General features: G+C 39.8%; 1 protein-coding gene across 1 annotated transcript; it reads left to right on the forward strand.

Annotated features, from left to right (window-relative positions):
- The first annotated feature begins 396 nt into the window (after positions 1–396).
- LOC118556793 (trichohyalin-like) lies at positions 397–2,066 on the forward strand. Its single transcript, XM_036125126.1, has 2 exons — positions 397–619; positions 704–2,066. Exon 2 carries the CDS (start codon positions 717–719, stop codon positions 2,064–2,066), a length of 1,350 nt encoding a protein of 449 aa, XP_035981019.1. The 5' UTR covers positions 397–619; positions 704–716.
- Positions 2,067–13,040: the final 10,974 nt, after the last annotated feature.

The raw sequence follows: 13,040 nt of genomic DNA on the forward strand, positions 1-13,040 counted from the left end.
TAAAACTAAAATTTAGCTTACCAAGAAATTTCTCAGGTAAAAGTTAAAGTCTTCTGTAGGAAGGCTACTCAAGTACTAAGTAACTAATCATAACATCAGATTTAATATTTAAAAGTGATCTAATCATACAGACAAAAACCTAAAGTATAAATTCTGGTGTCATAAAGACTTAAAATAGATATTTTTTGAAATATACAAAAAAATACAATTACAAAATCACATTATTTAGTATTATCAGCCTGCCTTTGGCTGATGTGGGCGGGGGTCATGTTGTTGCCAGGAAACATGACCTGACCATCCATTCCATGACATCATTGCTCTGTCCCTTTGTGACATCATCAGCAGCCTTTAAATCACAGACTTCAGCAAATAATTCCATTCCTTGACAAAACCTGATAGCGAATGCATCTCTTGAGTCACTCTCTTGCGTTTTGAGAAAAACCCAGTTTTTCACAGAGGAATTAGTCCAGTCATCTCTTCAAGAAGCTTTTTGTTGAAAACCAACCAACAAATCGTTTAACTACAGAGTCTGTCAGCAGACATTCATCTGTGGAGAATAGCTGCCGTCGGAAAGAGACGCTGAAATTTATCAGCTCTTTATTCAGCGACAGCAAATCAGGTGAGTTGAACTTTGCACACTTTAGAAGATTTTCCTCTTCTGAAGAGTGAGCAGTCCAATAACCGACTTTCTAAACCAATCAAGTCGAAGTGCCAACATGTCGACCAGATCTACAGCAGGCAATACCAGGAAAGTTACATTTGGTCAGGCTTTGGGGACCAAGCCTGCACCGGTCCACCAACATGAGGACGACCAGGAGAAAAAGGCTTTAAGAGATGAAGTGATGAGGTTGACTCAGATTGTAGAAAAGCAGCAAACTGAGCATGAAGACGACGTTGCTGTTCTGTATGATGAGCGGATTAAGACAAACAAAGACCGTCGAGATGCCATCAGAAGGGCCGATCAGCTGAAAGTATCTCTGATCGCAGAAAAGAACAAAACGAAAGAGATTGAGATCTGTTCGGCCAAGCAGATGGAGGAAATCTCTAAATTGCAAGCTGCTCTGGTCAAAGTGGAGAGCAATTTGGAGGAACAAAGACGGCAGTGGGAGCAGGAAAAACTCCGTCTTCTGACCAAGAACCAAGAAACATCTGAGGTGGAACAGCTGAAATATCAGCTGCAGGAGCAGACAGTTAAGCATGAAGATCAGGTTGCTGCTCTGTATAACCAGCTGATCAGGAAAAACAAGGAGAGTCAAGATGCCATCAAAAGGGCCGAACAGTTGAAGGAAGACCTGACTGAGGAGAAAAACAGAGCAAAAGAGGCTGAGGACTGCTTAGCCCAGCAAAAAGAGGAGACATCTAACCTACAGGCTGCTCTGGTCCTCATGGAGAGAACTTTGGAGGACCAGCGACGGCAGTGGGAGCAGGAAAAATCCCATCTTCTGACCAAAGAACAAGAAAGAGAGCAGCTGGTGAAGCAGTTAGAGTCACAGAAAGCTGAGGCAGAACAGGAGATAGCTGATCTGCGTTTGGAGCAGCAGAAAAACAACCAAAGTCATCAAGATGCTGCAAGAAAAGTCATTCAGATGGAAATTGCTCTGGTTGCTGAGAAGATCAGAACAAAGGAGGCTGAGAACTGCTTGGCTGAGCAAGTGAAGGAAAGCTGTGATATAAAGGCTGCTTTGGTCAAACTAGAGAAAGACATGGAGAGCCAAAGACGGCTCTGGGCCCAGGAAAAGTCCAGTCTTCTGACCGAGCAGCAGAAAGCTGTCAGTGATGTGGAAGCTGCTAGGAAAGACGTTCTGGAGGTTCTGCATGATGAAAGGCAGGAGTGGCAAACAGAGAAGTCCTGCCTTCTAGAGATGGTTGCAACAACAAATGAGCTTCTGAATGAGGCGGAGGTGAAGAGAAAAGCTTCAACACTGAACTTGATAGAGAAACTGAAAAACCTGCAACAGGAGATGGACAAATTACAGGAAAGCAAACCCAAAAAGACATCTTTCAGGAGAAAAATTGCCAAACTCTTTAAAAGGTCCAAAAAGGCTCCATCTCAGTCTGAAAACTAATCACCACTGAACCTAACGAAACCTCCTCCAACCAAACTATCAAACTGACAAAGACTTTTAACTTTTAATCCCTTTTAATCCCTAATAACTTTTAATTTTAATTACCTTAACCCCCGTTTGAAAATGGCAACCATTGCAACATGTCCAGCATTCCTTGGCACAAAGCTATTCAAAAGTTTCTTGTAAATGAAAAAGTTCTGGCTCCCTACCAGGGTAACTAGTTTTACCCTGGCGAGTGGAGTGGGGCTGCACGGTGGCGCAGTTGGTAGCACTGTTGCCTTGCAGCTAGAGATCTGGCTGCTTGGAGTTTGCATGTTCTCCCCGTGCATGCGTGGGTTCTCTCCGGGTGCTCCGGCTTCCTCCCACAGTCCAATAAATGTGCCTTTTCGGTTAATTGGTCTCTGTAAATTGATCACAGGAAGTGACTTTATGCCTGCATGGTTGTTTATCCCCTGTCCGTGTCGCCCTATGGTTGACTGGAGACCTGTCCAGATTACCCCCCCCCCCCCCCCCCCTCTGACGCTTTCTTTGTCTTTTTCTTTTAGTCCTCCTCTTAAAATATATTCGCAATAAAAAATTTAAATAACTAGAAAAAGCTGTTCCTGTGTAACAGCAATCCTACTCTGCAGAATGATTTGAGCAGAAGATCCCTGCAGAGGAGAAAAACTAGATTAAAAAAAACACATTGAAATGAAAGAAGAACCAATTTGAACATAAAAGGACAACAGCTGAAGGATTAGAAGAATGTTGTGAGAAAGCTAAACCAGTTAAAATGTAGTAGCTGTAGTAGTATTAGTATTAGTAGTAGTAGTATTAGGAGTAATAATATCAGTAGTAGTAGTATTAGTTGTAGTATTAGTATTAGTAGTAATAATATCAGTAGTAGTAGTAGTAATAGTAGTAGTAGTAGTAATAGTATCAGTAGTAGTAGTAGTAGTAGTAGTAGTATTAGTAGTAGTATTAGTAATAGTAGTATCAGTAATAGTAGTAGAATTATTAATAGTAGTAGTTGTAGTAGAAGTAGTAGTATGAGTAGTAGAATTATCAGTAGTAGTAGTAGTAGTATCAGTAGTAGTAGTATTATTAGTAATAGTAGTAGTTGTAGTAGAAGTAGTAGTATCAGTAGTAGTAGTATCAGTAGTAGTAGTATCAGTAGTAGTAATAGTATTAGTAGTAGAAGTAGTAGTATAAGTAGTAGAATTATCAGTAGTAGTAGTAGTAGTAGTATCAGTAGTATTTATAGTAGTAGTAGTGGTAGTCATAGCAGCCATTTTCCATTCATTTCAATAAAATCGCACACACACAAAAATCACACAGAAAGTTAAATATTTTTAAAAAAGTATAAAAGTTCGTCATGTCGGGAACGAGCCAAATGCTGACTCAGCATTCTCACTGATAAATAAAAACAGACATAATAATCCAGCCACAAGAATCCAGAGTCCTTTGTGCTCCTTGTGTTGGTCCCAAGCCCAAATAAATGGAGAGGGTTATGTCAAGAAAAACATTCATCTGCCTGATGCATATCATAGCTTATAAAGCTTTTGGAAAAAAACTGTTTCTGAGTCAATTAAGTATTTGATTTAATGTTTCCGAAGCATTTCTGGTGGAAGTGGATTGCCCAGGTAGGTGGGATATGTGGCAATGCCTCCGGCCATTCTCTGGACTCTTGCAGCATAAACCATTTCCAGATCTTGCAGACGGCATCCCAAAATATATATGTGTATAGTTATGTGTCACTATATAAAGTCGAACCATGATGGAGGTCTGATGTGGAGGGAAACTGAATATCTGAGAGAAATCATCGTGGAGTTTGCCTACAGCTTTGATGAGTGGTTAGCGCGCACAACCCATGTACAGAGGTCTTTGTCCTCGACGTGGCTGACCACAGGTTTGACTCCGACCCGTGGTCTTTTGCCCCATGTCTCTCTCCCTCTCTCGTAACCCCTTTCCTGTCAGCCCACTGTACGAAAAAACAAGCCACTAGTGCTGTAAAAACCTAAAAAACACTGAATTAATTTTTAACAGAACGGCATTTATTAAATGTGTTAATCAGAGGTAAACACTCAGATGTTGTCCACATCAAAATAACTTGTTTTAAAGGGAAACTGGTTGCTATTATAGATGACGGCCTCAGAGACACAGGTGGGTAGAGTAGAAAAACAATGTACTTAAGTAAGAGTAGCACTCATATTTTTACTCAAGTAAAACTAAAAAGTAGCTTACCAAGAAATTTCTCAAGTAAAAGTTAAAGTGTTCTGTAGGAAGGCTACTCAAGTACTAAGTAACTAATCATAACATCAGATTTAATATTTAAAAGTGATCCAATCAGACAGACAAAAACATAAAGTATAAATTCTGGTGTCATAAAGACTTAAAATAGATATTTTAAAAATATATATACAAATAAATTACAATCACAAAATCGCAAATTCAGATAGGAAAACACCTTTTCTGATTTTTTTCAACACAGCACCAATGAAACCAATACTAAATAGTCTGTATAGACAGTATGTTAAAATAGTGCAAAGATCTTCCAGTAATAGTTTCTACAGCAGATAGAAAATAACAGTAAAACAACAATGCTTGTATACAAGCAAAAATTCTCACTTAAACTGTAGGTGTATCTTTGGTGCATTTTTGATTAAAACAAGCCTGTTATATATTCACTGAAGTTACCCATGATGGACAGTAGCCAGAAAGTTTACTCAAGTAAGAGTAGCGATACATTCTAATATTACTTAAGTAAATGTTAAAAGGACAGTGCAGCAACACGACTCATAAAAGTACATTTTGTCCAACAAGTTACTTAAGTAAATGTAACTAGTTACTACCCACCTCTGCTCATAGAGCCATGTGTCTTGTTGAAGTACCTCATAACTTGGAGGAGACTACATCTAGCTCGTCATTCTGAGGAGGGAGGGAGTCCAGGAGGAATTTTGGGCATATGCGACTGCCCAAAATCGCACATTGTGTTCCTGGGCTTAGAGGTCTTCTACATTTATTGATGGATAAGAGAATCTACCAGGGCGAATAAACAGAATATAACAGTAAGATAAATAATTATGGTGAAGGATGTGTGTTGAGTGAAAGGTTAACTTTACTATTGATGTGTTAAAAGCTGTTTTCTGATACTCTGACAGCAATATTTATTTGTTTAGCATCCACAGCCTGCCTTTGGCTGGTGTGTGTGTGTGTGTGTGTGTGTGTGTGTGTGTGTGTGTGTGCGTGTGTGCGTGTGTGTGTGTGTGTGTGTGTGTGTGTGTGTGTGTGTGTGTGTGTGTGTGTGTGTGTGTGTGTGTGTGTGTGTGTGTGAGAAGAGGAGACGGGATGTAAGTGTCTACAGCGGGATGATTGACTGTTTTTAAGCCTATTTTCTGCAATGAGCTCTACAATAAATTGAAACATAGGCTTGTAATAATATTTTACATAATAATATTATTATATATAATAATAGTATTGATAATAATAATAATATTTTCTCTTAGTATTAGCTGTAATTCTACTTGGATTCTACAGGTTTCTTCCTCGGGTTTGATCCGAGGGACAGCCTCCTCTACCTTTCTACTTATACTGCTTTCTTTCCGCTCATTTTGAGCCCTCTACATTTCAAATAGCGTTTAAGCTGTTCTATGCTGGGTTTCTCCATTGAAGTAGGTGAATTGAAGCTCCTGGGACGTCATCATCTTCCTAAATGATTAGTATTGTGGTTGTTGCAAATGTAATTTGCCAGGAAACCGTCTGTATCGGGGAAAACGTGACGTCATTTGAGAACTGCCCCATACGGCGTCACATCGGAAACAAAACCTCCAAAAAGTTCTCTGCGGCTGATTATACATCGACTCGGCATATTTTTACTCCCATCAAGTATGGGTGAGTACATTGGCCCCCATAAACTTAGATGTTTTTGTATTTGAAATTATTTTATTTTATTTTTGCTTACATTAATAGACATTTCAATCCCCATTTCACCATTATTTTATAGGAATTTCAGTTGAAAATAGTGGGCTGTTTCTCTTGCTGGAGTCCGACGGACCGAAATGGACCAGAAAATAGACTTGTTTCATATTTCGACAGTAAATGACGGAGAGCTTGTCCGCTGACGGAGACATTCGGAGAAGTCATGGAGAATGTGGAATGGTTCTCATTAATTAAAGTAACAACATAGCAGCGTCGTTGGATGGCAGTGCACATATGTAAACAGAATGGAGCAGCCATAGAGGATGTGGAACTTAACCTGACTCCGCCAGATAGATTTGCTCCGCATATCCATCTGGAAACCTTCCGTTGAAGTAATTTTGGGAAGGGTCGAAAATACTGGTTAGCTGATTGGCCTATGTTGGTGATAGACGGGCCAAATAAACCAATCAGATCAACGAAGCATATGACGTACTAACAGAGTGACGACGAAAACACAACCACAAGCCAAGCTACTCTTGCTGCTGCAGGTAAAGGCTCGTTAGCTCAGCAAAGAAATACTCTGTAATTCCAATAAAACTTGCTCGATAGCCACGCTAACGCTAGTTTCATCGGCTGAAGCCGCCATGTTCTTTAGGCTGAACTGTCGCGCTTCTCGTTGCGTCACACCTCAACCCGCCTCAAAGCCAACGCTGATTGGACGTTCGTTTGCTGAACGGCTCCAAATTTTCTTTAACGGAAAGTAGCCAGACTGATCTGCGAGTGAAACCTTGAAAGCTCGCGAGATCAGGATTGTCTCACGAGGCTAGTGGAATTTGAGGGTAAGGCGAAACCAGGAGGAACAAGAGGATCCTCCTGGTCTCCGAAAGGATGAAAGGGAATATACCTCTATAAAGCAGGTCGATAAATCTGGTGGGAAATTCTAAAAAGTTAACAGCCTGTGGTGCAATAACCCTGCATTAATCTTACAAAACAAAGAAATGAAAGCTAGCTTGCAGTGGACAAGTAATATAAAGCTTTTCTTTAAGTGAACCTTTCTATACAAAGAGAGAAGGGGGTAAAGGTAATGAGCTGCTCATAAAAACAGGCACCCAATCCATCAAATGTCAGCGAGCTGAATGACGTATAATGGCATTATGAAAAATGGAGGCCCACACAGACGTTCCTGCCACGGGGGTGGAGCAGGGTGGTGTGTGGGGACGAGTCAAACAAAGTCGCGTTCACAGCGGCGTTTCACCAGCACAACACCTCACTGCTGACCAAATTCTGCTTATGTCCTGCCGTGTGTTTTCATGACGGCATAAAAACCTCTGGTATCAAGCTATCAAAAAGCACCAAGAGATGTACTTTATCAGCAAACGCAGCTTGTCAGATCGACTCCATTATGATGGAATACGGCAATATGAGTCGCTGCATAAATGAGAGAATTTGCATTCATAACTCAAAGGCTTTACTGTTCCCGCCAGGCATTCATTAATCTGCTTGAAATAAACAAAGCACAGATTTACACAGCAGAGATTGATTCCTTTCATGACAACCATTACAGTTATGACGAATACTACAGCCTACAATCTACACATCTTCAAAAACATCCACAGCCCCATTAAAGCTTCAGTGTCTTTGGTGTCAAATCAGTGGACATTACATACGGTTGGGTGGGAATATAACAGCACAGCACTTGTAAAAACTTTCCCAACCCATGAAAGACTCAAAAGCAAATGCCTCCAAAGCGAGTAGGAAGCAGTATGCGGTTAATCACTACCATTTGTTTTGTTTGTTCCCCACAAAGAGAGACAAGAGCAGGGAGTTTATCTGCAGGCAGAAAATTAAATTAGCACAAACATTTTCACTCATGACAAAAACGTGGGGCTGTTTAGATTGCTTTTTAAAGTTATGTTATTTGATTTAAATTTTATGATCTCTCCTTTCCTATGCTTACATTAATTAGTAAAACCAGACTAGACTGCACAATGGGGCAGGTAGTAAAACTATTGGCTCACAGCAAGGACACCCTGGGTTCACATCCTGACTTAAGGACTTTCTCAATGGAGTTTGCATGTTCTGGCTAAGCATGCACGGGTTCTCTCTGAGTACACCAACTTCCTCCCACAGTCCAAAAACATGATTGTTACATTAATTGATCTCTCTCCCCCATGACCTTGAATGGATGGATACTATTCATGGCTGGGCAATGTTAATATGGATATGGTGCAAATATAATTTTTACGTCTTATCCACACTCAAAAGGCATTTTTTTCTGGTGGGTAAACAAATAACTCTGGAATAAGCTACCTCTTTTGGTGTATCTGCCTGGACCTAGTGAACAGAGGTTTCTGATGAACTAGCTATACCAGCTATACTATGACCAGCTAGCATAGTACTTATTTCTGTGTTAGAAATCACAACATTAAAGGTGCATAGCCAGGTTTCTTTGACTTTTTATTTATACGTCAGTAGCTCACTCTGGTTGCATACAAAGTTTTTATGAAAGATTATCACATCCTGCCGGCGTATTAGTTATTTTTGTGCTTCATACTTTGTTTTTGCTCGATCTGGTAAAATAAATAAATAAAGCCCTTCGTGTTTATTCACGATTTTAACAGAAGTATGTACTGTGAATGCACAGCAGCCAGGGGTTAAAACAATGACGCTAATGGCTATAGAGCATCCCCCAACGAAACAATGAAGAATGTTCTAAGATCTAACGGAAATAAAAGCACAAACAAATATGATTTCAAGAGGGAAGAGATTGGAATGTCACTAAGAACACAGTATGAACGGTGGTGTTCAGTGATGCGGACGCTAAACCTGCCGAGGCTCAGATGTGGCCGCAGAGTTGACTGACGTGAGTAAATGTTCTGATATGAAGCTCTGAACTTTGCTGTTAGATTGTTTTATTTAATTAATAACGGTTGGTCTTCGATCACGCCGAGCTGCTGCTTTAATGCGAGGCATTGTAGAGGGTCGGGCTCGGTCCGACATTATTTACAATTGATTTATAAATTAAGCAAACTGGCATTATGATAGTTCTACCGGTAGATGTCTCCATGTTTGTTTATATTTGTTAATAGTGCCCGAGAGGAAATAATTTTTCGGCTCAAAAGGGACCATCAAAACACTATCAAGATGGAGACTTGATGTATATAACCTTATTTTATTGTGATCAAGCAGTTTTTGGTCTTTTTTCATAAGCATTTACACAGCTATATACCTTTAAAGCATATCAGCGTCTATACTTTCTCCTTCCTACTGGGTCTCAGAGAACCCGCTGTGCGTCGTACAAATGGCCATTCATACCCCATATTTTCACAGGGGACGAATTGTCCAGAGCTTTCGCTGTACATCCCAATTTCTAAGAAATGGACATGACAAGAATAAAAATGGCTGTTGTATGTTGTGTCAATATGTACTTCTGGATGGGGTCTTGTTTGTCTGAGTAGGTTTTCGTCACGCAAGCCAGAGAGCGAGTAAGGTCACGAGTTAATTTGCTTGCACTTGGGAGGAAAAGCTTTTCCAAGAAATATTTAGCAGCAGCAGAAAAAGTAAGGGAGATTACAGCCTGAGAACTGGCAGAACGAGGAGATTAATTACCATGTAAAGCAAGTTAAGTCTAGAATAGACACCTAAAGCTTGAGAAGAGCTTCGAGAGGTTTTGCTTAGCTGTCAAAAATAGTGCAGCTTGTGATGAACTTCAGGATTTATTATCTCCAAAAGTTTCTTACAAGACTCTGCCTTTCCTTCATGTAAACAGAAGAAACAGCTCCTGGTGGGTTTATACAAGACGACAGGGATTTGGATGTTTAGTGATTTTAAGCTTTCTATTGAACCATCTTTAAAGTCTGCTTACGTTATCCTAAATCAGGAAGCTATGATGCAAACAAAAAAAGTGTCCAATCTACATTTAGTGGACCTTGTACGTCTACACAGTTTGGTAACTAAGAGAATGCAGCTGGAAGGACAGCTTTTCCAAACAACGCCACTGGAGATCCAAAATTCATGAAGAAATCCTGCAACCTTGCACACACTGCTTAACCTGACTGTCATTGGAAATAAATTCCTGTTGATTTAATCACATTTATTGGCAATGATCCATTAACAAACATGAGCGATATAATCAAGTGTAAACAAGTCTTATATTTTGCATACATTGAAACAAGCTTTAAATATAACCTCATTGAATATAAATATTGATTTCTCAGTGCTTCCACATGACTGCTGTGCACAAAAACATTTTACTCACAATATTACATCGTCATTTACAGGATCTCTAGTTATTGCTTGTTGTTTTTAAATAATATACAAAGCTGAAATATTCTGCAGTTCTGAGAAAAGTTGGAGAAATATTAATTTATGCCTGGTTCACGATTTTAAAATTGTCAGCTGGTTGGGAAATCTCCCAAGACCTCTCGAGATTAAACATGAGTAACTAAACACGGACGATGAGGAAGAGTAATGGTGATAGTTTTGTGGACAAATTTTAACAGAAAATACATTACAAAAAGAAAAGGAGTGGAGATAGCATGAGCAGGGGCTCTACGTTTGCTGCACTATGATATGGAGGTGCTATATTTTTGTCTGCATAAGTAGGATTGAACAATGTTGCCAGAACATTTTATTTACAGGAACAAGAAGCGAAATGTCATTATTTTAGATAGAAAGAACTAAAAAAATGTTTTGTGATGAACTATAGGTAAAAAGAAAAAGGATAAGTAACCGTAACCAGGTGGATTTATAGTCCCTATTTTCTTCTCTGTGATGAATATCATAATTAACAAGGTCACATGTCAGATGTTCAGTTTGGTATAGTGCCACAGTGTTACTACAGCGAGCAATGCAGTTTGAGGTCTCCTTTTAGCTCTTACAAGCCGTTTTCCATGTGGCGTGTGAATCATTGCATCGTTCATATCAATTACTGAAGCTCTTCTCAGACTGTGACATTGAATGGAAGTGTCTTTGTAGGATTTCTTTCTAATGCATCTGAAAAAGTAACATATTCATAGTACTGGTTTTTCAGTTATTGCAGGGGGGAAGGTAATTTGGCTGTCATACACGGGGCTCTGAGCAGGGCGTGTGTGTGTGTGTGTCTGTGTGTGCCCACGTGCTTCACCACTCCCATTGCAAGGTGTGACCACTAGGTGACTCCACACAGCTGCAGCCCATCAAGGCCAATCAGGAGTAGCTTATGAGGATCAGGTTTCCCTGAGACAGATGCCAGATTGTTCCTACTCACAGAGTGGTAATTATGCTTCCCATATTTGCCCCTGATCTGCCTTTGTCCTTTTATTTGCCTCCTTTCGTTCTCCATCGTAGATATTGTCATCTCTAGTTCCTTGCTCCGTCCACTGTTTCCTATTCCCCAGAGTCCAGATGAACTCATTCTGGAAATCCCTCAGAAAAACGTCTCACCACTCCTCTGGCTGGTCCCCTGGCTGCCACCCTAGATCATCTGTCCTTCATACTCCACCAACACCACTCTCCTGTCTGACCAGCCTCAAAAACTTTACTGTCACCATCTCAACCTTCCAGAAAACAAACAAAGGATCATTACAAATCTACACCGTTCACCACAATCTGCCAACCTCAGTTTATGTTGGTGTCCTAATCTTCATCTTAGTTCTTCATCAACTCCACAAACTGCAAGAATAAGTTCCTTCTTTATCATCATCATCATCATCATCATCATCTGCTCTCAAACGTGTCTTTTTCTGCTGACACCTCGATTCCTCTGTGCCCTGCTGGATCCCTCTCCCGATCCTGGAAGAAACATCACCTTATTAGTTTCAATAAACCAAAAAAACCTTCCTCAGTTGTTCCTAGGTGTTGTCTGAACAAGGGTCTTACTCAACACCAATGTGACATTGGCAACATTTCTGTTTCATTATGTGATGCCTTTGTAGTAATTATAGTCACTAAAATAATAATGCAAAACAAAAATAGACATAAATTATGCTATATTTAGGAATTATCTAAAACTGTGGTTTAGAAACAAACTATTGGGAACAAAATAGTGTTCTGGTGTTGCAGGACTCGGGGTATGTGTATTTGGTGCTTCTGTTGTCTTTGAATTTGCCTGATTTAAAATGTTTACGTTATAAAACATCTCTAATATTTACATAGTTTCTGGAGATGATGAAGTCTATACTCTGATAATGATGGTCTATAAACTTTGTTCAGCCACCAGTCAGTCCCTAGGCAACAATGCCAGTTCCAGGTAAACTTGTAAATTTACAACTCCTTCTGACACTAATCCTGTCATTCCATAAGAAAATGTCAACCAGAGGTCAGTTAATCAATAGTGACACCACAGTACATTGGGGTTGACTCAGTTCAGTGGTCTGGAGGAATTTGATGAAAAGGGCTTATAAGATTTTGTGTACATGAGTAGCAGGGATCAATTCACACAAACTGGTTTGATAAGGATTGAGTCTAACCAAAACTAAATCCCAGTCTTGACCAAACTTAAACACTGATCTGGAACCTGATATGATGAGACCATAGATATGGTATCTTCTTGCACATTTTTGGCAGTTCCATCACCCATCACTGCCTCTACTTCAGAAAACGAATGAATCAAAAAGCAGGTCATATCAGTTTCCATTTGAGTTCCAAGGATTCTAGAGTGAGTAAAGTGTTGCATGAGATTTTGTAACAGTAATGGCTCAATACTGCAATGTTGGAGTTAGAGCTGTGTAAATCCTCAAGTGATGGTGCACATCTGTGGAATGCTGAAAAATAAGAAGTCCATGGCGGCCTGGTGTGGCTGGTGAACCAATTAGGCAATGTTCAAGTTTATCTACCTAAGTTAAAGCACGATAGAGGTGAAACTGTTTACTGTAGTTTATATTCCTGAATATGTCCAATGAGGACATCGTGTGCATAACCTATGTCCTTTAACACAAAAAAGTTAAGTTGGAAAAATGCATTTGGGATTTATAATATTTTTGGCAAAACAGCTCAATAGTTTTAGTTTTTGTGCTTGTGTTACCTAGGTCGTTTTCACACCCGATTGTCTGGTGGACTCGGTTCACTTGGGAACCAAATTGCAAATTTTCAGCTGGT

Source organism: Fundulus heteroclitus, chromosome 21, assembly GCF_011125445.2.
Source record: "Fundulus heteroclitus isolate FHET01 chromosome 21, MU-UCD_Fhet_4.1, whole genome shotgun sequence".
NCBI classification, from domain to species: Eukaryota; Metazoa; Chordata; class Actinopteri; order Cyprinodontiformes; family Fundulidae; genus Fundulus; species Fundulus heteroclitus.